General features: G+C 42.8%; 1 protein-coding gene across 4 annotated transcripts in view; it reads left to right on the top strand.

The window, feature by feature from the left end:
* INPP5A (inositol polyphosphate-5-phosphatase A) overlaps window positions 1–24110 on the top strand; it is a 142587-nt gene that overhangs the window by 75241 nt on the left and 43236 nt on the right. For all 4 annotated transcript variants that reach the window (XR_004498068.1, XM_033515462.1, XM_033515463.1 and 1 more), the window contains exon 9: window positions 8273–8357. Coding sequence is in view for 3 of the 4 variants with exons in the window: in XM_033515462.1 (XP_033371353.1) it covers window positions 8273–8357 (85 nt within the window). In the remaining variant the exon portion in view is untranslated. The remainder of the gene's footprint in view (window positions 1–8272; window positions 8358–24110) is intronic.

A 24110-nucleotide genomic window follows, 5' to 3' on the forward strand; every position in this document is an offset into this window, starting at 1 on the left:
TGGCTGGCTGGGCAGACACTGTCCAGGGCTGGAGAGGTCAGTCCATGTTGCTGCCTCACCTGTTGTGGAGCTTCTTTATCTTCATTCCATCAGTGCTGGGTTTAAGATGCAGCCAGGATGAGGCAGTTTCTCACTCCAACACGGAAATGGATCCTGCTGCTTTTATATCCACTAGAATTTTCATTGTTCAAACCTAATGTTGACAGCTCTTAACTTTTTTGATCACCGTGCTCTTTGGCAAGTGGGTTGTTCCCTTCTCTTTAGCACTTCAAAGGTTTCTGTCCTCACCCCCTTTTTGTTCCCTCTCTTAGCCCTTGGTGCTTCACTGTAGTGTGATTTTCAAAGGGATAATGTAAAATTGGTTCCTCATGAGCTTTTCTCAGCATCAGCATTGTTGAGTCCTTTGTTAGTGAATTCTCTGTATCTGAGCCATTTGCACTGCCCTTTTCTAGAAACATTTGGGTTTATTTTGAATTCACAGTTGCCCTGAGCCCAGCCTGCATGTCCCCATCAGTGGCAGCTCTGTGTGGATGAGTGGCCTGTGTCCTGTCACCATCTGCTGCCTGTCCAGTCATCAGAGGAGATGGACCTGGAAAAGATGTAAATCTGGCAAAATTCCTTAACCATGGCACTGCTGTTCCTATGGATTACCTGGTTAGGACAGACAGTGTCTTTAGTCTGAGTTTCCCTCAATACATCACTAAAAATACTTTACTCAGCCTTAACAATGGATCAGTATCCTGCTGCCACATATCCTGGTCATTTCTGTCTCACTGCTTGTGGGTTGGACACTAAGTGACCGCAGCATTTTGGCTTTGCTCTCCACATTTGAGCCCTGTGGAACAAAAAGCAAGAATTGGGGTGTCTTGGGCTTCATGCAGAATGAAAGGGCAGTCACCTGCTGTCTGCTGAGCACCAAGTGTCACCAGCACTCAAGAGCTCACAAACTCTGTGGAAGGATGTCAGTATTCCATGATAAAGCAAAGATTCAAGAAGACCTATCATTTCTGTGGTTTCTGCTTGTAGTTTTCTCTTGTATCAGCTGAAGAGCATGAACATTTCTTTGTATGATAACGCCGGTGCTGTAGTGCTGTGTTGTCCTGTAGCAGAATTGACAAGTCCTTACATCATTATCCAGGGCTGCTATTTCATTAGGCGAATGTCAGTGTCGGGTAAGATCATGGCTTTGTCAATATAATGAAAATACCAGTCAAGTGAGGAAAAAGTCACAATTTTCCAGCTCTAAAAATTGATTTTTATTGCTCTTCTTGTAATCCTTTCTTTGGATTAAGTATTTATTATTGATGTGGTCTTTCTTTTAATCTTAATAGCTGCTGACATTGTAATTAATTAAAAAATACAACATTTTTTCCCAAATGGCACTATATTGAAATTAAAAGTGAACATCACATATTAGTTAAACAGCCCTGGCAAATGTCTTGAGTGTTAAGATGATTGCCTAAGCTTCTTGACAATTCCCTTCATCTTGCTGTATGGTGCTTGACCTTTTGAGATATTTTGGTGTTATTAATAGGTTTTAGCCATTATATCAGAAAGAACAAGGCACAAAAATATTGTAAACTTTATCTTTTTAATGACAGCACTACAGCACCTTGGGCATGCCAATGAAGGCACTTCCATTATGGCTTTTGAGGCACACTTAAACTATCAGTCACCAGGTAACTTGTACTCAGAATTGATGAGGATTTTTCTGGAATTTGTCTCCAAATGTGTATTTAAAATTGCAGAAGTGTGTGAGCTGAGCACCATTGGAGCTGCAGAAGGGAGGTGGTACACAGGAGAGGACACAGTTCTCTTTGCTGTCTCTGAAACATCTGCTGGAGGGAACCAGTTCTCAAAGTGCAGGTGTTTGAGTGGGTCTTTGAGCAAAACTTAAAAAAGAAAAAGCAATGCAGACAGGAACAGCAGAAATCTGAATGGTCGGGGTTGGTGTGAGCCAAAGCCTGGGATATCCATCCACTTCAGTTCCCTGACGTGGGTGTAGCAGGAGACAGGTCACGTTCTTGACTTTCCAGCAGAAGTCACTGCAGGAGCTGTTCCCACCTCTGGCATTACAGACCCGTGGGGAAGGTGTGCACTGTTAGCCACAGGTCACCTGCCAGCTCCCAGGCAGCTCTCCTGCCAGCAGCATGGCCCAGTCACCTTCCATTCCCTTTGGGCTGGGATCCTGACCGGGCAGGAAGGGCGAGTTGATGATGGCAGTGACAGGGACAGGGTCCCTGCCATGGACAGGGTGCAGGGTCCGGGCGCCTGACCCGCGCACAGCGAGCGTCCCACGGTAAATAATGAACTGAGCACTTCACTCAGGGGGAGACAGGATTTTCACAGAGCCCAGAGCTGCTTCTGCTGTGTCAGCTCCAGACAGAACCTGTGGCTCCAAGCTCTGCACAGGTCAGAGCTAAACAAAGTGAGCAGTTTGTCCTGAGAAAGGATGGTTACACCAGGAGTGAACTGATCCTCTTGTCTCAGTGTGTTAGTTGTGATCTTCATATTTCCTCACTTAGGACATTTTATTCAGGCAGTCATATGTTAAGGTCCCTTCTAACCCAAGCCATTCTTTGATTCTCTGTCCTTTGTAAAAGCTTTTGTGTCTGTAACTCCCATGTGCAGGATAATGCACAGAAATAAATAGGTTGTGGAGAGATAGTATCTTATCCCAGAAGTCGTACGAGAAAAATGAAACAGCTCATATTAGCTGGTATTTATCTTAAACACATTTAGTTATTATAAAAATTTGCTCACTGAATAAAATATGGCTTGACCTTTGGATTGTTTCTTCCCAAGAAATGTGACAGTGTCCCTCCTTCTCTCCCATTCAGCCTGCTTGGCAGAGCTGCACGGTTTTTGTTTTGTTTTGTTATGTTATTGTTGTGTTTAAAAAAAACCAAAACCCTCAAGCCCCTCTTTTCAGCAGTGTCAAGTTAGGATGAATTGGCCAGGGAGGCATGTTTATAGACTGTGTGAAGAACTTTGTCTTTGTGTGGGAATGCTGGTGACACTGGTATGGCTCGCCTGAATGAACTGCGATGACGCGGCTAATAAGGTGTCCTGCTGAGCATCACTGCAGCCCTTCTCAGACCTCCCACCTAATGCCATTCAGCTCCAGCTCAGTGTAGCTAATTTTTCCCATTCCCTCAATTCTTTAGGCCTCCTTACAAACAGAAAAGTCAACTTTCACACCGAGGAGAAGATAAGTGCTTTAGGAAATAATCGTGTAAACAGAATGTTACCTTCTGACCTGATGCTGATACCTTGGTCTGGGACAAAACCCAGCTGGCTATTGCATTCGACATGGCTATTAAAGGAATAATGCTGCTGATCCTCCTTACAAAGTGCCCTGAGAAATGGTTTAGCCAAATCACAGTGCCTCTTGTCACACTGAATCATGTTCAGCTGTTCTCTTCCGTGACCAAATTGCTGATATTTAACTGCTTCCTTGTTTTCCCCGTTCTGTGAAGGGGGGACAGTACAGGACAAAGAAAAGTATGAAAGCAAGGGGAAGTTGATCCTATAATTTTCGGGCTGAATTTCAGTGCTTTGAAGTGTGTGTACACTGCCCCATACAGCATCTATAAAAGAGGTGCACGTCACCAAGCAACTTTCTTTTTAGCTACTACAATGAGTACTTTAAAATAAATTCGAAAGGATTTCAGTGATTCCAGTAACACAGAATTGTTCACTTTAGGACTGCACTGAGCCTGGTTCTGTGTATCGACTGCAGTTAATAAATACACAGGTTTCCAGTAGTTGTGAGAAGAGGAACCTCTGCCTCTTCCTTGTTTCAGTCTCAGTGGGATCTCGCATTTCCTAAGCGGCTTTGAGAGAACTTTGCTGTCACAGTCAGCATGGCTGGCACTGCCACCCAAGCTGAGAGCTCTGTCCTTCCAGCAGAGGAATTTGGGGTACCCAGGCTCCCAGAGCAGCTGCTGAGCACAGGCTCCTGCCATGGCATTTGAGTGACCTCTCCCTCCACCGCCTGTGCTCGCTCCGGCCCCGCTCCCATCCCTGGGCTGGGCAGCAGCACAGCTCGGGGGGTCAGAGGTTCCTCAAAATTCACCTGGTGCCCCCAGGATAACAGATGGTTTTGTCACAGGACAGTGTGTCAGGGTCTGCCAGGCCAAAAGCTCTGCTGAGGGAGTGAGGTTTGCTCAAAGCCTGACACAGCAGAGCAAGAATGTCCCCAGTGCAACACGGGAGCTTCTTTCTGCACCTGTAAATCCCCAGCTGATACCCAGAGTGAGCCAAATTGCAGTTGTTAGACCAAAATAAGAATTACATGTATTTATTTTGCAGCAAAGAAATTGCAGTAGTAATTTAGTGTTAATTTGCAGTGAAAGTCAAGTTTACTCCTTAAAAAAAGTACAAATTGTGGGTTTTACTCATGAAAACATTTTGGCATGGGGATAATGTGGACCATAAACTCTGTTTGATGGAAACAATTGCTTGAATGTTTCCTTCTCTTACTGCCCTATCATGGCTAAAAAGCTCTTCAGTGCTTTCATTCAATTTGTCTGCCACTTCTCAAAATGCAACAAGATGTGAAGACAAACAGACACTAACCCGTCAGTGCAGAAAACTTTCTGTGCAGTGATATCAATTAAAAATGTATAATTAGTTTTAAACTGGCAAAATAATTAAGGTAATGTGCTTCAGGTGTGAAGAATCTGTTATCAAGGATTCCCTGTGCAATGACAAGTTCTGTGTTTTTGGGACTGGTAGAGGAGAAGTAATCTGTGTTGTTTATGGTTGTGTGCTCTAACACACAGTGTTTACCAGGGACAGCAGTAAACCCAGGCTGGAGCATGGTTTCTTCCCAGTGCAGCTGATTTGCCATTTTGTTATATTAATTTCCAAAATGTGCAGAAGTAAATGTCTGTCTTTGGTATGTTTTAAAACATGTTAAAAAACTCTTTTCCCATAAATGATTCCTTCTGGAGCAAGAGCAGAGGATGAGAAGGGTGAATGTGTTCTTCCACCCCTTTTGTAATGAAGGCTTCTCTTTGTGGAAGGGAAGGGCTGGCTCTCATCTCTTGGAAGAGTTTTCTGTTTGATTTGCACTCGAGTTTGGATCTACTCTGAACGCCTGTCCCCTCCTGATGGCCTTGCACAGGTCACAACAAGCAGCAGAACTTGTGTGTGCTGACAGGTAGAACTGTGGAAGGGAAATACTTGTGCCTTTTGTACAGTCATGAAATCTTGAACTGAGTCACCTCTTTTGTCATAAGCTACCTAAAGTACAGGAATAGAGCCTTCAGGTGTGCTGAAGTCCTTTGGATGAGCTGGTTAAAGTTGTTAAAGGAAACGGCTCTGTATCCTCCCACTAAAACCATTTATGGGATTTATATGGGTGACACGGGCTGGCTGCTTTCTTTTTATATGGTTCAGATTTATCACTTCATTGAGTGATTCATGGCAGCATTTTTAAAGGACTGGTTGATTCGTGGTTGAAGGATATTTTTTAGAAACAAAAGGCAAAGGAGAATGACAGATTTGGAAGCCTTCCTAATTTTTCTACAAGCACTCATTCTTTTTTTTTTTTAATTTGTCTTCTGAATTGTCAGTTGCCTGTACAGATGTTGAACTGTACATATTTATGGCTTAGAACACAGAAACACAAGGAACAGAGGAGTTTTGTTTAGCTCTCAGCCCAGTCCTAGGACCTCCCCTGTGTCCCTGGGCAGACTGGCTGTGTTTGCAGTGCCCTCAGTGACAGGCAGCTTTTCTGCACCTTCCCAGGGGAGGGGACATTGCTCTGCTCTTCTTTATTGCCCTCTCTTTGCACACCTGGGTCTGACTCTGCCAGCACAGCTGAAACTGCTTCTGGTGCCATTGATTCAGGGCAGTTCTAGGCACCAGGACATGTTTTAGCACAGAGCTATCAGAGTTCCAAACTGCTGAAAGAGGTCTGATGTTTGGGAACTCTTGAACCAAGTTCCATTTACAGTAAGTAATGGCAAGGACAGTAGGTTACATTACATGTATTATTGAGTCACTTCACTATTGTTAGGTACCCCACATCACTTAGTAAAGTACATAAATGTGTGCATCCTTTGGTGCTCCACTCTTGGGAATTTTCTTCTACACCTGAATTAATTTCACCACCTGTGAAAAGAGATGTGTCAGAGGCCATTGGAGCCTCATTCTGGAGAAGCAACATTTGGACTCTTACTGCAGTCTATCATGAGACACTCCTTCCAAAATGTATAACAAGACAAGCTGCAAGGGGAGAAACTGGACAAAATTATCAGTTGTAGAGCTGGCATTGATTTGTATGCAGATGATGCTTAAATCAGGTAATGTGCAGGACTATGAAATGGTTGAGTTTTACTTAATTACAATAAAATTAAAATTAATTTAATTAATTGATCAGAATCAGACTAACCAGCTGGTTCAGTCATCAGTTTGGAGACGTTTTCTCAGACTGTTTTTAGAATAGTCTGTTTATTTGGAAAATCTGGTTTTGCATAATTCAGCCACAGGCATGGTTCTCATAATCCCTTTTTTTCAAGACCTTTCAATGGACCTTGATGTTATTCCTGCAGTATCAGTCATTCCTCTGTCAGCAGTGAATGGCAGCTGAGCAGAGCCAAAGCTGATACTTGAATCAGGACAGTTGGCGAAGCAAAGTCTGTTGTTCTGACGTGGAAGTGAGATCTGATTTTGCAGTGATACTGTTAGCAAACTGTGGCAATGTAAATGGTTTAACTTTAAAGTTCTCATTTTCCCTCCATTTTCTGTGAGGGCACTAATCAAGTTAATGTTTTGTGCAGGTCAGGAGTGACAGGTTTTTCTCAGGGCTCACTGGGTGCTGACAGTGGGCTGTATTTATTAACAGTGCCTGCAATAATCTGTCAGCTAAATGGAGGATAGGAGATTTTCATAGCAGAAACAGATAAGTCTTTGCAAGAGATGTTCTTCAAATGATCAGTGTCTTAGGCCCAATGCACATAATTTTTTCTATAGAATAATATTCCTGATGTAATAGATAACTGTTGACGAAAACTGTGAGATGTTTTGAGAGGAGAAGCAGTATCTCATTACAGATCCAATGTGAAATCTTTCCTTATAGCTTTGGGAATAAATGGATGTATTGCATTAGAACTTGTAAAGCCATGTGAAACAATTGCCTCCAAATGTGCAGCAGTGGCTCCTGAGCAGCATTGCTGGGTCGTGCTTGAGCTGTGTGAGCCCTGCCCAGGCTCACCTGCAGCTTCTGACAGTGAAATGCTTACATGGTGATGTATTCCCCGAGTGTTCACAACATATTCCTGCATTCCTCCCTTGCTTCTCACATCTTGCACACCCAGGGGGGTTCTGTGCATTTTGTCTGAAATTTTTTGTGCCTGTGGCAGTCAAGTTTTGGGTGTTTCATATACATTCCTCAGCCACTGACAGGAGATGAATTATATTGATTTGTGGTTTGAAAACAAGCGTGACTTGGTGGATTTCTAAATGCCAAGATCTCTAGAAGCTGTAAAATTGCATATTGTTGAGAGTACCTCACAACTGTTGTTAATAATAGATTGGTTAATAATATAATGACAGTTTTTAATAATACAAGATTTGAAAGATGGAGAGTAATGCTACATCTCCCTGGGCAGGACTGAGCAAAAGCTTGAGGAAAAAGTCAATCTTCGCAGCTGGAGTAATTATTTGTTAGGTATTAGCTACAGCCTCAGCAAAAATCTGCTGTGAACAACACAGAGAGCTGTCTGGAGAGAACTGTGGCCAGTGTGGGAACCTCAGGGGTGCCCAGTCTGTCAGCTGGGATGGCTGATGTCTCCCGTGTCACTTCTCATGTGCTTCACAGAGTACCCAAAAACAGTGGTAGCATTGCTTATATACACCCTGAACTCACCACTAATTCAGCATTCCTAATTCTTACCTGCCCAGCCCAAAGTCCTTAAACTTTCCAAGGTGTGAAGGACCTCCATGATACTCTCCAGGTTTCTGTGGTCCCCAAATGATACCTCTGTAAGATTTGTGTGAACTGCTGCAAATGCACTTTCCCCCAGCTTGCTCTGTCAGCCAGGCATGGGAAATCAGATGCACTATTGTACAGGAGATGGATTGCCTAAGCAAAGAAAACCAACTGGAAAATGTGGTTGGTATATTGGTCCAGTATCAACTGGTAGTTTTGGTGGTTCCAGTAATTATTTCTGAGACCATGCTTAAGGATAATGTGTGTCTTTGTACGTTCTTGCATGTATGTAAAGCCAAATGACAGGTTTGTTTTCATTTTTTTTTCCAGAATTATAGATCAGCGGTTTGAGAAAGTTTCATATTTTGTCTTTGGAGATTTCAACTTTAGACTGGATGCCAAAGCAGTAGTAGAGGTAGGACTTCTCTTTTTCTTCTGCTGTAGATCCTACCAGGTTTGATTTATCTTCTTTTTTTTTTCCTGTAGAAAACCTAAAAGTGACTTAACAAAGTAATGTTAATATTGACTTGGCCAAGACTACTTCTAACAGGAACATCAAACAAGTAACTAACATTGTGTGGTTGTGACTTCTGCCATCTCCTTATAGCTCACAGTGAATCAGAATAATTTCCTGCAAACAGAGGAAGTGCTGCATTACCTTCCTACTCTGAGGAAAAACGAGGCATTTCCTAAATGTCCGTGACAGAGCTCCACACTTTAAAAGTACAGGCAATGATCAGTACCAGTGCCAGCAGCATCCTGATGTGGGAGATTTGTATAAAGCCAAAGGAATGTACTAAACCTTTTTCATTCTGAGTTGAGATAACCTTGAGTTGAATGCTGAAGCTCCAGGTAAGGTGGTGTCAGAAACAATACCCAGATTGAAAACCAGACTGATCTTACGGTTTTCCCACTTTAATTCTCGGAGGTACTTCAATGTCTTTTTGGTGCCTTGAGGGTAGAGATGTATGTCTTGAGCCAAAAGTTTTATTTTGTAAATCAAACTGTGTGAAATGTCCTGTGTGCCAAAGGCTGGCTTCCCCCATTCAGGTGCAGTGCTCTTCTCCTTCCCTATGAGATGAGTAGTCCATCTGTTGAAAAACAGGAGTTTGATGTTACAACCTTGCATATGGAGCTAATGACTTCTTCTTGGAATCCTTTCTGTTGTGCAGTCATTTAGCCAAGAAGCTTAAAGCATAGCTGAAATGGAAGTCAAGTCACTAACTCAGAATATGAATCTTCATGCTGCATATGTTAAGGGTTAAAACCAGCTCACTTGGTAGTGATCACTTGAAGCAACTATTACACCTCTTTTTCTTCACTAGTGGTGTGATGGTATTATTGAGGATTTTGCTGTCTGAGAGCCCCAGTCAGTCCCACTGCAGCAGAGTTACCTCCTGCACTCTGTACTGATGAAGGGTGCTGCAAGTTTTTCCTGGCTTACATACTGCCAGCAGTCTGCAGGACTGAAACTGCTGAGGGTGTTTGCTTTAGTACCAACAGGTCAAGATTTTTACATTTATATCTGTGAGTTTCGAAATCCCCATCAAACAAAATAGTGTCACTAACCCCAAGTGATGGAAGGTGAGTGAGCTGCAGAGCAGGTAGGGGTTTGAGCCTGACACAGTGCTCTGCATCTTGGGACTGCTTTACCCCTGCCAGTAAATGTTGCTTCGTGTGAGCACAAAAGGTGTAATTGGAAGATGAATCAAATTAATTTTTTCGTTCTTCCTACCTAAGATGCAAGCCTGTGTGAGTGTACAAAGCACTAGAATAATACAGATTTTCTTTGGGTTTTTTTTTTTGAGAAGTAGCATAGCCCAGTAATCAGAACTTCACCCAGCCACTCTGCAGTGTTAATTAAGCATAATTGGAGTTGATTCAGAAACTTCCACTCACAGCTTATCCATGGACAGCTAAAGTCACAGTAAGTTTGTTTTGCAGTGTTCTGTGCTTAGTGCAGTTTATAAATCTGTATGTCAGCAGGCCCTAAAGCTGTAAGAAACAGTTTTTGGATGTGTCTCAGACTGCCTCGAGGCACCAGGACATCCTGAGTTAATACTCAGTGTACAGCACTGCCAGTAAGGGCTGGCTCTGGGGTGATAGATCGGTTCCTGAAGTATCATTTGGAAGGACAGAGCTATAGGTCACCTCCAGAGGGAATTGTACTAGATAGGACTTGGTGGTTTGATTTAAGATCCAGGCTCAAATCACTTCACGAAGCAGCTTGTAAGGGGTGTGACTCAAATGTGCTGTTCTGGAGCTGGCCAAGTACATGGCCATGTACAGCTGGCAGTGGCAGAACAAGAGGAACAAGAGCAGCCAGAGGTGCTTCTGTCCCAAATGCTCAGTGCCAGCCCCAGGCTGAGCCTGTGCCCAGCTGGGAACCTCCCAAGCCAAAGGCTGGCCCGGTGTCTTTTGGTATTTAAATGTGTGCCCATGCAAATGGGTAATAACTGCTCTTGGGACTGCTCACAGTGGAGTTCATACTGGGAATTGTAAGGGTTAATCCACTGACCTGTCATCTTTGTGTATGTTACTAAATTTATCTGTTTTTCTTACTGAGCTTTTGAATTCCCTCTTGAGACCACAGCTGCTGAACACTTAAACACTGAGATGCTACAAGCCATGCTTGTGTTATGTAAATGCAGACTGTGCTTACATCAAGCATAAAGAGTAAAGTGTGTTTGTAAATAATTTCCCAGTTAAGCCATTTAAAGGGAGAATCTGAGAGCTATTCAGAATGTGGAGTTCAGATCCTGATGTGCACTGTCCTAAATCAGATGCAAAAAATAGTTGTGTGTATTAATTCATAATTAATAGACTATACATCATTAATATGTAATTTATTAAACACTTATGGGAGCTTTAATTTAAAGTCACATTGATCTCCTTGCTAAGAAAATCTGCTTTCCTGTTGTTGGAGTCATCCAGGGGAGGTTGTTAGTGGTGCATGGGCAATGCCAGGTGCTGTTTCTGAGGTAGCACCAGTAAATCTGTTTTAGTCACCATTCAAGTGTTCTAGGTGGGTTTAGACCAAGTAAGAGTATTTTTTTCAGTTAGCTGGACATAGTAACAATCTGCATTAATCTCTGAGAAATACTTTATTTTAATATTTAAAAATCTTCATGAAAGTCCATTCATTTTAGGAAAGTATAAACAGGCTTTAGAAACTGGGCTTATTTTGACTGTGTGAGAATAAAACACTCTCTCTGAGGCTGCTCATTCAGGAGTCTCTTAGAAAAGTACCTTGTACTTCCAAGAAAAAAATAAAAAAATAGTGTGTGCTTCTCAGTCCCAAGAACAGCAGCTCAGTAACGAGTTCAGTTTGTCAGGATTTAGGAGAAAGTCACATTAATCACCAAATCCATTTGCTCAAGGTAAACCATAACCTTGCTTTGTATCCAGGAAAAAACAGGTTTTATTTTTTCCTCACTAAAGCACATTTTGTTAGGGTTGGTGGTAGCTTGAGAGGGATTAAGTGTATCGTATGTGAAAATTTATAAAGGTAACAACAGAAGTGATGTTCCAGGATTCCAGACATTTTGGCCTACAAAAAGCTGACAAGCTCTACCTGCAGAAAAAGAAGTAATGTCCTCATCTTAAAACTCAGAATTAACCTTGTCCACCCACCCTGTCTGCTCCATGGGTTACAGTCAGCCAGAATATTTCCTTTCTAGACTTGTGCCAAGCAGCCCTGTGATAAACCAGGACTGGAATTGCTGATTAAATGTTTTTAAAAGTTAGTCACTTCTCATAAGAATTTACATGTCTGGCTCCATCATTCACTTGCACTGTGCCTCTCTGCCACCCCTGACCATGTGATTTTATATTCTCTGATGAAATAGGAACAGCTTCGTTCTGGCACAACTTTTTAGCAGCCACTGTCCTGCTGATGCTGCAGTGAATCAGATCATTTCCATTGCTCACACTATCTTGGCACAGCGTGGTTTTCCAATCTGAGCAAGGGGTGCAGTGTCCCTTTATTCCTTTATCCCTTTATCCAGCGTGTTTGTGCCAGCAGAGCTCGGAGCAGCACTGCTGGCACTGTGTGCTGAGAATGGGGACCTCCTCCTCTGAGACATCACTCCCTCTCTTCTCAGCAAACATCTCCTGTTCAAAGTAAAAGCTGATGAACAGCTTTTCACACCTGAATAACTGATTTAGATCTTACTTAAATCTGAAGAAATATTTTAAGTTGAACTTGTTAACATCCCATGCATTGGACACTAACGAGGATCTTTGCAAACTCCAGCCAACAAATGATCCATTAGTAATTGTCATGAAAAAGATTAATAGTTAATTAGGCAATTATCACCGATTTGAAAAGCTGATTCAAGTGAGGTAGTCAGGTGATGGATGGATGTGGAGACTTAATTATCTCCTCCTCGGTACAGATGTGCTTCCCTGGACAAAAACAGGTCACCTGTCAGGATGAGGCTCTTGCTGTCCTCCTGCATTCAGGAGACACCACCAACCACCCTGCTGTCTTGTCAGGTGCAAATATTTGTGTGTGTATATTGCTTTATCTAAGTAAGATTTACAGAAGATGCTTTGATGCATCAGGAAAGGGGCATGAAAGAATTGCACATTCTTGTTATTGCAAGCACAGCAATAATTATTTTTTTATTTAAATTCTGACCAATTTTGCTTTGAGAAACCAGTAAAGTTCCATTGCATTAAAAATATGGACATGCCATAAAAAGCAAGTGTATGTAGTTGTGAGTGTAGTCAGTTGTGCCTCCCCATTCCAAACCAAACCAGTCTGTTACCTTTCCTGGGCAGTGATACCGTGCAGGTGCCCACGAATCCATTTGGGATCGGGGGCAGCCGTTTCATTCATGGCCAAGTGCTGAGCTCCAGCAGCTCCTGCTCCACGGTGGCTGGTAGTTTAAAACTGACAGGGTTCCCTTCCCCCTGCAGTAAAGTGATACTAAACCATCCTTGTGAGAGAAAAAACACATTGCTTTATTTCTGAGATAAACCAGCACATCATGGAATAAATCAATAGCTTACAAGTTTCAGATCATGTTTTCATTCCACTTAAGAAGGCATGTAAAATCCTGGATTGGTTTTAGAATCTCAAACAGTTCACTGTAAATACCCTTCTCTCATAAAGATTTTAACATTCTTTACAAGCTCAAATGTTTCTAGGAAGTGCTGGAAACAGCATCCTTTGTAAAATAAAAATGTAATAAATATTTTTTAAATTAAAATGCATATAATTTCAGGTCCTAATAAGGAGAGCTTTATTAATGTAGGTAAATGGCAGCTACACATCTGAGGCACCTGCTAAATGTTCATTATAAATTACTCTCACAGACATTGTGATGAGTTTTATATTGTAGCCAGACTTACAAAAGCATGCAGATAGCTTCCCTGAGGGACTGGATATATTTACTTAACAGTGTAGTTAATTGCAATTATTTATTTTTCAGTGCTTGCAAATGGCCTCTGCATTAAAGAGACATGTGGTATTAGGAATTATTCAATTACACCTCTTCTTAGCAGTCTAAGGCAAACCCGAGCTGGGATTCCCAGAGGCCAGACAGCAGTGTATTAACTCAATCTGCTCCTCAGCTTCCTGCTGGGGCCAAGCTCTGTAGCCATGAGTCCTCTCAGCAGAGCAAGCTTGAGAAATGCTCATTACCCTGCAGCTGATTCTTTGACATCTCTCATTCCAGACTGACGCTGCCTCACGTATTGGCAAGATTCATAGGAGGTTAATTAAATCCATCTTCAAAACAACGAGGGGCCAATGAGCCATATCCCCGTTGCAATAGTAAATTAAACGATGCAATTGTTTCTACTTCCATCACAGATAAGGGGAGAGATGAGTGAATGGGTTGTTCTCTGGCTGCCTCCTCTGGGGCCCCAGAGGGTCTCGGAGCATGTGGTCATAAACTGCTTTTAATTTGTGGCTGCAGGAAGGGATGACACCGTAAAAACGGGGCCTCTTGGCAGCGGGGCCGAGCAGCTCCTGCAGCCTCGGATGCAAATTAATACAAACGCGGTGACAAAGCAGAACGGAAAAGATGACGCGTTCATCAAGCTTGGCACTGCCCCGTCCGTAATTAAAACGTACACAAATTAAATACAATTACCTCGTGCTTTCTACTAGGGCTGGGTGTCATTAAGCTAATGAATCCCGGTCTGTGAGCTGTGCCCCGCAGTGTGTGCTGGCAGCAGCTGTGCCCTCAGCCGGCAGTGCCAGCGGTGCCAGCGGTGCCATCAGCGCCGTCCCCGGGCCTCGCACCTGCCATCCATCACCTGCTGCCAGCGCAGGGACGGCCACCGTGGGGCATCCTGCGGCCACCGCCGGGCATCTGTGGCCACCGCCGGGCATCTGTGGCCACCGCCGGGCATCCTGCGGCCACCGCCGGGCATCCTGCGGCCACCGCCGGGCATCCTGTGGCCACCGCCGGGCATCCTGTGGCCACCGCGGGGCTGAGCGTGCCGGAGCTCCCGGCAGGTGAGCGCTCATCGGGGCACGGTACCGGGAGCTGCTGCCAGGGCTGTCTGCGGGCAGCCGGCGCTTGCCAGGGCTTTGTGCCCGTGGCTAAACGGCCCCACCGACGGCTGGTGCCAGCCTGAGGCCGGGCCCGGCTGTACCAGCGCTGTCTGGCTGCCGGAGGTGCGCTGGTTCCTGCTCATCACGGACCGACTGACACGCGTTTGCCAGGCTCGGACGTGGCCGGGGATTTGCCCCTGGAAGGGGAATGAGGGAAGCCGCTCATCCCGGGCTTGCCGGCAGCCGGTGGCACTCGGCATTCTCAGGCAGGGCAGGGCGGCTCACGGTGCACCCGGGGCTGCGGCTAGAAACACACACATCACCAACCCGTAATAACATCTGGACACTAAAGTTACTCTTAGCTAGGCAGGTGTAGTTTGAATGATTTAGCCGAGTATTGTAGCGCATACTGCAAATCCGTAATAAGTAATAAAGCCACCTGTTAATTGGTTTTTTGCTTGTTTCTAGCATAGAAACTTATCAGCTCAAATGGGGCAAAATATCACCTGGGTAGATGCTATAAAATCCCTTTTGTTAGGAATTATTTTATTTTAGAAGGAATAGACATACAAAACATGTACAAAAAACACATACAAAAAATGTGTTCTTTTTACATTTCAGTTTATTCTTGGTGTTGCTGCAATATAAAATTTTAACATCTATGCATGAATCATGCACTAGTATTTGAAAGGTACCCGTTGATAATCTAAACAAAAGGCAGGGGGAAAAGAAGGTTTCCACTCTGCATATTTGCAGTGTATCAAAAGCTTGAAAAGCTTGTGTATACCTATTTTCATTGCCATAAATGGAAGTCTGGAAGGAGTTTTTTCCAAACAAATCACACTGTGTATTAAAGAAATATTTTGCTTGCTTATCAGAAACAAAATTAAGTAGAAAGAATTTGGTATCTATCTGAAAATGATGGAACAGGATCGTATTTGCCTCTATCATCAGCAACTCCTGTTGCAGTGGCAAATTTTATTCTTGAGTTGTAGTCAGAAATACAGTGAGAGTTGATGAATGGAATGCACAAAATCTCTGGATGTGTGTGCAGCTATGTTAAAGCATTAAAAAATTTCTTTATTTTACCTGAAAATAGTAAGTCTCAAAAGTTGTAGAAAGGAGCACTGAAAAACCAAGATGGATATTTTGTTAAAAAATAAAAACCTCATTTTTATTTAGATTTGACCGTGATGCCCAAAGCATGTAAAGCTCATTTGTGGTAGGATATTGTGTGGGCCAGGCAGCAAATGATGGTGGTGAGACACCATTTGCTGTTGCATTAAATCGTTTGGCTTGTAATTGAAATCTTGATCACATCTGTTTCCACTGCAGTTGAAGCCACCTCATCCAAACTGTGATTGTCTGAACTTTGTTGACAGATAAATCCCCTCGGGCTCCTGGCTGGGCTTTGTGCCTGTCCTGGCTCGGGGCAGCCCTGCTCGCCCCTCACAGTGGTTCTTGGTGCCGCCTCTGCCGTGAAAAGGTGTTTTATCTCTCAGGGTAAAGGTGTTCAGGACGTTGTTGGATTGCACCTTGCAGTGCAGGCATATGCACACATACATGCATTACTCTTTGGCAGACAGATTTTCTGTTTGTTTCTCTTTCTTCCAGCTTCTCCATCCCTCTCTGCACTAACTCAGGCAAATGGACCTGGTCCTGCTTTCACTGTAAATTAGTATAGACATCAGTATTAATTTTAAGAAAGTTCAGGAGACACACCCTGAACTGCTTATCACCATGGAATAAGCACTTGCACCTTGTTACTTTCCTCTCTTTGGTGGTTCTTGCTCTCACAGTTCTGAAGCAGAGAGGTAAGAAACAGGACAGCAGCTTCTGTTCCTCAGCCCATCTGAGGAGGACTCACACAGTGGTAATTTCAAAAAAGTCTGTATTGGATGCAGCTGTTCTCTGTATTTTATCACATGCATTATTAAAGAAAACTTTGACTTTCTAATCTACATGACGTATCTGCAAATCTGCTTTTATCAGTATTGATAATTCAGACAGCAATTTTAGCTTTGTCAGAACAGGATTTCCCATAATGTGTCATTTTTTTCCTGGTCCTAATTTGAGATGAGAATTTGACATTTCAAAGCAATATATGCAAAGTGGCAATCTAGGAATGTCAAATCAGGTGTAATACTTGCTGTAACATTTAGGTTGCTTCTTCTTCAAGGAAAGAAAGATAAAGCTTCCTGGTCCATTATGTAGTCATGCAGCAATGGGTCACTTTTGCCTGGTACCACATGGCAACAGAGCTTCTCCATGTCCCACACTGTGAGAAATCTGCAGCCTTGCCAAGGAGATCAAACTTGTTTCTTCTCACACAGAGGCCAGAAGAGTGGGAAGGGGGCAGGATGCAAGTTGGAGCAGTGACTGAGACATTACCTCCTGTGAAAATTATATCATCCTTATTAAAATTTAATCTCGCATTACTGCTTACACAAGATGTGTGTTAGGATGTAATTTACAGCTCTTTCAAGCTTTCACGAGGATCATTCATGTGTAATATTTTAATATGTAATGATGTTAAGGGGTTAAAACCAATTGTATGAAAAGAGATTATAGGATCTTTATCACATGTTGTTTATCTGATCAACAGTTAACAATTTAAGACAGTATTATCCTAGTAAAAAGAAGATTTGTTTCAGATACTGACATAAACATCCCCTCATAATAGTGGCTTTTCATTTACTGCGTTGCAATGTACCATAAGCTTAAAGGCACAAAGCTTCTTTGTGTGTCTCAATAATGCCTGTCCAGAGTGATGTCAGTCAATTTTTGACCTATACAGTCCGATGTTATTCTCTACCATCATGGAATAGATTTTATTTTTTTTTTAATTTTTTTTTTTTTTAATGAGTGAAGAGTATGCCAATAAAATCCTTTAAAATGATCATATTTCTTCATGGCATCTTCCTCTGGAAGAACGAGGTGTATCACCACATGGACCTTTCTGTGAAGTCGTATTTCCTCTGGCTTCTGCTGATTTTTGTTGTTTTCTTTGTAGCTGACTTTCCACACTTTCATGTAATTAGTCCTTTCAGGACAGGTGAACACTAACAATTAAATAGCACTTTCTGATAGAGGTAGGAAAAGAAATGGTATCTATGAAACAGCCCCCTGGTAGGAGCAGATTCTGAGTTCAGCCTCTGTGACAGCACTCCTGGGGCCCTATGAAAAGTGTTTGATGGGTCAGCTCCCCTGTGCTCCTTGGAAATTGTTCCTGCAAGGTGGGGAAAGGCTGTGGAGTGGGCCAGGGTTCACTTGGGGTGCAGACAATGCCCTGGGGGGGTTCCCCCTCCTGGCCCAGCTCTGGGGGTGCTCCCCATCCCGAGCCGGGCAGTGGGGAGAGGCAGCATGCTGACCCAGTATCACAGAGCACTATGTCAGCCTCTGCTGCTTTCCTGACATTAAAAAGGAGCAAATCGGCTTCCTGGGGGGGAAACATCTTCCTGAGCTCCCAGAGAAGCACATCTGGCCAGCCCTGGCCAGGCAGGAGCACAGCAGGAACACAGACTGAGGCTGCCATGTGCTTCAGTGCAGGGGGGGCTGTCCAGTAGCTGCAGGTGATTCCCATCATCTCCTGCCCAGCTCTGAGCACAGGAGACAGCTCTCTGACAAAAAGCAGCAAACCAAAGGCTGCTGGTTTGCTCTCCAGCCTCAAGCAGTGTGGGATGGCTCACGGTGCACTGCTGCTAGTTGCATCCAGCTCTGGTGCTGACAGTGTTCTGGCAAGCCTGCTGCGTGGCACTCAGATCCCTTAGAGACAGGAAAGAAATGCATTTACTGGTGGAACACCTTATGGACATCACATTGTGCTTCCAAAATGCTACTTCTAGATTATTTTTATTCATACAACCCTAATGGTTCCCTGAAAATTAAACCAGATGTAATTTTTTGCTTGTTTTCAGCTGAATGCAGTGTCACTGTAGTACTGTTATTAAGCTTGCAGAACACAAACATAACGTGAATTGAGTTGGACTTTAGTGTGGCTCCTGGATTTCCCTCTCCATGTCATTTGGGGCTTTTTTAGTCATGGACTCTGTGCAGTGCAGCCCCTGAGCTGCTCTTGGAGAAGCATCTCCAGACCTGAGCTGTGCTGCTGTCAGCCTCTTCCCTTCCCTGGGAACCCCAGAGTGTCACAGGAGGTGGCACTGTGCTACCCCCAGAGTGTCACAGGAGGTGGCACTGTGCTACCCCNCCCCAGAGTGTCACAGGAGGTGGCACTGTGCTACCCCCAGAGTGTCACAGGAGGTGGCACTGTGCTACCCCAGCTTCGGAGTAGAATCAAGTGTGTGCTAAATGCTTGAGTGACAACAGCTGAACTTAAGCAAGCCAAAGGTCCAGAGTATACAAGAGATTTAAATTAGGATTGCCAAAGTGGGATGGAAATTTGTTTTTCTTCTGTCTGCTGGGTATTTTACATTATATAAAATGAATACTAGATGATAATTGCCAGTGTGGTGTCTTGTATTGATTTAATTCAATAAGCAACTTCACCTCCACCTTTTGCATGCACTTGCCTTAAAATATATGCATTATGAAGGCAGTGATTCAAAGTCTTTAGGAAATCAATACCCAGACAGGATTCTGTTCTTCAAATATTGACAGCAGAATAACTCTAAGAAACAATGACAAACAATAAAAGCAGGGCTAGACAAAATGAAGGCTGCAATTCTTCTGTTGTTAGGCTGTGCAGGAGGCTCAAACTGCTGCCTGATGCTGCATATTGTATGTGCTCAGCAAACAGCTGACGTTGGCCCTGTGCTGTCAGAATTTCTGGTGAAACCCGTGACCACTGAAATAAAAACCAGTTTCTGCCAATGATTCCTGTACAGGTGGCTGTTTCACCTGATTTTTTCCAATAACTTGCATGGATTTCTTTCAGATGTGTGTGCACTGGGAAGATACAGAAGGGTATGTATAGACTGTTAGCATTAACATTGTTCCCACCTTTGATAATTTCTCTAGATCTAGATGGAACTTGCACTGAAGCTGGTGAATTACAGATTTTTAACTGATCAGATCTGTGTACTAATTCAAAGTGGGTTTGTAGTGGTAATTTAAAATCCTTTAATATGGGCAGTTTAATTTCCTGCACACTGAATATAGTTCTTCTCAGAAGTTAAAGTATGTCCTTTGTGGGGTAAAACATGTTATGTTTTGTATAACATTAATGTTATGTCAGTGCAAACACACTTTGCAAAATGACAGGAGCCACACTAAAGTCCAACTCAATTCAGTGTTCTGCAGTCTTAATGACAACACTGCAGTTACTGCATTCAGCTGAAAACAAGTTGCTTAGTTGATGGCAGTTCTGAAATCAGATTGCTGTAGATAATTCAGCACTGCAACTACATTATTAGTGCTCATGCAGAAAAAGCATTATTTCAATGCCACTCAAAACCATAGTCTGTTTTGGTTGTCTCACTGTGAAATATCTGAAGACAGTCCAAAGATTCAGCCAGATATAAATGCTCTTTCCCTTAGGTGTGGAAGGCTTATGAAGGGTAGCGCTTCACAGTATTACCCCACTTGTAAATGTCATGGAAAGAGCCAACAAGACTTACTTTCCATTTCTGTCCTTTATTTTTGCAGTTTTAATGTGCTGAATTTTACAAGGATGTCAGTCTTGTAGCCATAAAAGGTTCAAGAGCTCTGTCCACATTTGGAAGTAGAAGAACCATTAAGCTTCTCCCTGAATGTACTGGAAATCTCTTAAACATGACATATTTGTGTATAATTTAAAGATGAAGGAAAGCTTTGAGCCACCAATGCCTGACAGATCAGTCAAGAGAAGGAATTTAAAGAGTAGGAGTGGCCAATTGTAATTGCCAACAGCCTTGAAAGTTGGTTTAGAGCAAATTGATGTACCTGGGACATTACAGAATTTTAGAAGAAGAATAAATTTGTTCCTGTAGTTAAGGGGGAAGAAAGAAGGGAAACACTGAGCAAAGTTCTCAATAGCTGAAGGCTCATTATCTTGACATTCATTTCAGGCAACCTAATGTAAGAGTTGGTAATGAGAAGAAAATTGAGAGAGGAAATGCAGTCATAAAACATGCTTGAACAAGGCAGTTTATCCTGAGATTAACAACTTGGATGAAGATGGTGAAGTGAAATCAGGTGATCCTATGGGAAGATGAGTTTGCTGAGCACCGAGGGGTCAGTGACAGAGCAGTGGGAGACACCAAAGGCAATCAGCTGAATGAACCTCAGCTCATGCAGCAGTGCCATGGCAGAATCATTCAGGCATCTGTAGGTAAATTTATTATAATTGTGTATCTGCCTTTAAATGTGGCTGCTGAGCCTGTGTTGAAATCCACTGCACAACTCCAGTCCATGCATTGCAAAGTCTGTTTGGTGTGAGAGGAGAACAGAGCCCTCTATCCTCTTTCCCAGACCCTGGGCCAGGTCTGAGTGCCAAGGTGGAGTTGTTTTCAGAGTTTGTAGGGCCAGCTTTGCTGATCCAAGGCTTTCTAGAGTTCACCCCAGCTGACTCAGACAACCCTTGCCAACAGGTCAGAGGGTTTCCCAGGAGTTTGCAGTCAGAAGGCTGCAGTTTCATACTTTGCTGTGTTCACCAGTGTCCCCCTTCATTTTGTGTCTAAGTGATGTTTAGAAGCTGCTAACAGACAATTTAAAATGAAAAATCTTACGTGGGAAATTAGCCACAAGAGTGATCAATAAATGGTTCTGTTTTCCTGGAGTGGCTGCCAGAGGAATTGGTGTCCTGTGTGTTACCAAGAGGTCCTGCCTTTCTGAAGGTTTGTCTTGATCAAAGAGGTGGCATTTGCTTCAGATGAGGGTGAAATCGTTCTACATAGGATCTGATATGTATGATTAGACTAGACAAATGCTCAGTGACTTCTGGATGGAGTTTCAACCTGTAATTTCTTACAGCTTCCTGAACAGACTTTGATACCTTCAGTCTCAGCCTTGTTTGGCATTAAAATAATTCCTACTGAGTTTGATGCTGGTGGAAAAAGATTCTACTTCTTCATTTCTTTACTGTGTGAGTCTCATTGATGCTAATAAACTATCGAGTTAAATCTGCACCTGACCTCAAGCAGCTGATGGAACATTCCTTTTAGCCATCCACTGTATCCCTGATAGAGACAATCAATAGGTAAAATCTATGCAAATGAGCAGAGTTCAAGTGAGGGCTACCCTAAACAGGACTTAAGCTATGCACCCGCCTTTGTGCCAAATTTTTCAGGGTTTTTTCTCCTGTAATGAATACATGTATTTTGTGCATTGGAGCATGGCACAGGGCCTTTTGGATGGCAGGCTCTTCAAGAGGGAGGAAGAGAGTTTTAATCACAAAAGCAGAAACTTCAGTCAGAGGAATGATTCCACACTTTGTTTCGTTTGTAAATGCTGCATTTTGGCTTTTGTGAAACAGAACCCAAGTCCAATTCAGGACAGCGCTTCAGGGATTCTTTCCATGGGGCTTTTTGAGTCTGAAATAGTGCACATGAAAAGAACAGGAGATTGAACATAATTTGCTCCAACAGCTAGTCTAAGATTTTTTCCAATCAAGATTCTTTCAGCATATTCCTCTTTGTTGAGCTGTAAGCAGCTTTTAAAATAATGGCATTAGCCTATATTTCAGGGCTTCGCTGGGTGTTTCCAGCTCTGGTGATTAGTTACAAGAAATAGAAATGCCTGTATTGTAACCTTTTAATGGCTATGGGAGACTTGTAAACTGAGTTGAGATTTAAGCAATTTGTAGATTTCAAAATGAGCTGTAGAGTTCATTGAGAAAGAAAAATGCATCATTGAAATTCATGGTGCCACTTTAGTTTTCTTAGCTGAGATTTATCAGTGAAAGCCATATTGCTTTCCCTTTGCCTTTATTTTAAAACTCTTCAATACGTTGTTTTTAAGGTCCATTTCTTTTACAAGCTTTTCCTTTCAGCTTGCTCAGGGTATTGGGTCCTATGAACATCTGTTTGTGCCTAAAATCAGCCAGGACCCGGACTGTACCCTGCCTCCCTCCTCCCCTTTGTTTCCAGAGGCTATTGTTTCCGATTTCATGCTATCAGAGGGGCTGCATGTTTTCCTGTGTGAAGTTGTCAGAGAGATAAAAGCACAGGAGCAGGGTCACATTTCGAGGGATGGGCATGAAAAATTGGTAAAATGTATCTTGAGGGCCACCCACAAGACTTGCCTGAAGAAATTCAGAAGTAGAGAGTAGAATTATAATTTTAAAATACTGCAAATTCTGGGGTGGAGTAAGTAGTCATGAAGTAAGTGTTTAACAGGCAGAAGTCTCTTAGTCAGATTTACACTTGGTTGACTTATTCCTGTTAGGTAGCTCGAGAGTCTCTAGTTGGACTGTTACAAAGAAAATACCATCATCTTCACGCCTGCCCAAGTCCCTTCAGTGTGACAGGGAGAGGCCAGAGGAGTAAAACCAGTGTGTTACACTTTGAGCCATCAGACTGCACTGCGGGAGCCGAGGCAGCTCTGCAGGTTCCTGCCTGTCCACAACTGTCAGTACACAACCACAGAGGCATGAGCTTGTATGATACAAGACCTGCAAGGAGTACAGTAAAGATGATGATGATGATGATGATGATGATGATGATGATGATGATGATGATGATGATGATACAAAGACAAATACTGCATGTTAATTAACCTAATGAAACACATCTTCCAGTAAGGATGCAGGGTACTATCCTTGTGCGTGTGGCTGTGGTTTATAATGCTGCAAACCACGGTCAGCCAAAACCCACTTACTCTTTTGTCTGACATGAGTTCCAGAAGTGGCAGCCTGCTTTGGAAAAGTGCGGAGTGCTTCATGTGGCGGTGCCAGGAGGGCAGAGCAGCTGCAGTCACACACAGCTGAGCCTCTTCCCCACCTGCAGGAGCACAGCAGGAAGAGCTTGCAGGTGTCCTAGGGATGCTCCTCTGGAAGGACTAAACAGCCAGGAAAGAGCTGTGCCTGTCCCTAGCTCAGCAGCAGTACAACTAAAGCAGTTTAGCTGGTTTGTTTGGTTTCTGATTTTAACTCTTCACTTAGGTCTCTACCAGGTATGAAGTGAAGAAAATAGTTTAACACTGCTGGTTTAGGTCAGGGATTCACTAAGAAGGTTACTTTTGTTTTAGAAGCTTGTAATGAGGATTTTGTTAAAGCACGTGATGGGAAAACAAATGAAATATATAAGTTATATTTTTTCCAAGGCAACTGATAGATAAGGGATGCCTAGCAAGGTCTTATCTTGCTGTCATATGGCTTCTGAATTACTAAATGATGTATGAGATACAAATCAGCCCTGTACTGGAATTCTAAGGAAATTCATTTTTTCTATATTTTATTTCTAAAGAGAAGTTAATTATTTTTTCCTAAATGGATAAATTATTTGCAATTTAATATGACAAACTAAATGTACATTCTGAGTTTTGCTGAATTAGCAGCATTTTTGGCTGTGGAAATTCAGCAGGGGAACACTAATATGCAGACTTTTTTTCCATTTTGCTAATATAGCAGAAAAAAATACTAAATATGCGTTGAATATTTTTGAATTTATATCCTTTCTGGTAGTACTTTTGGATGTTAATTTGGTCATAAATAGAAGGAAGCAGCAACACTGCAAAGTGTGTAACAGTTGTGTAGGTGAGTTTAAAGAAGACCATTCAGTG

This window comes from Parus major, chromosome 6 (assembly GCF_001522545.3).
Source record: "Parus major isolate Abel chromosome 6, Parus_major1.1, whole genome shotgun sequence".
NCBI lineage: Eukaryota > Metazoa > Chordata > Aves > Passeriformes > Paridae > Parus > Parus major.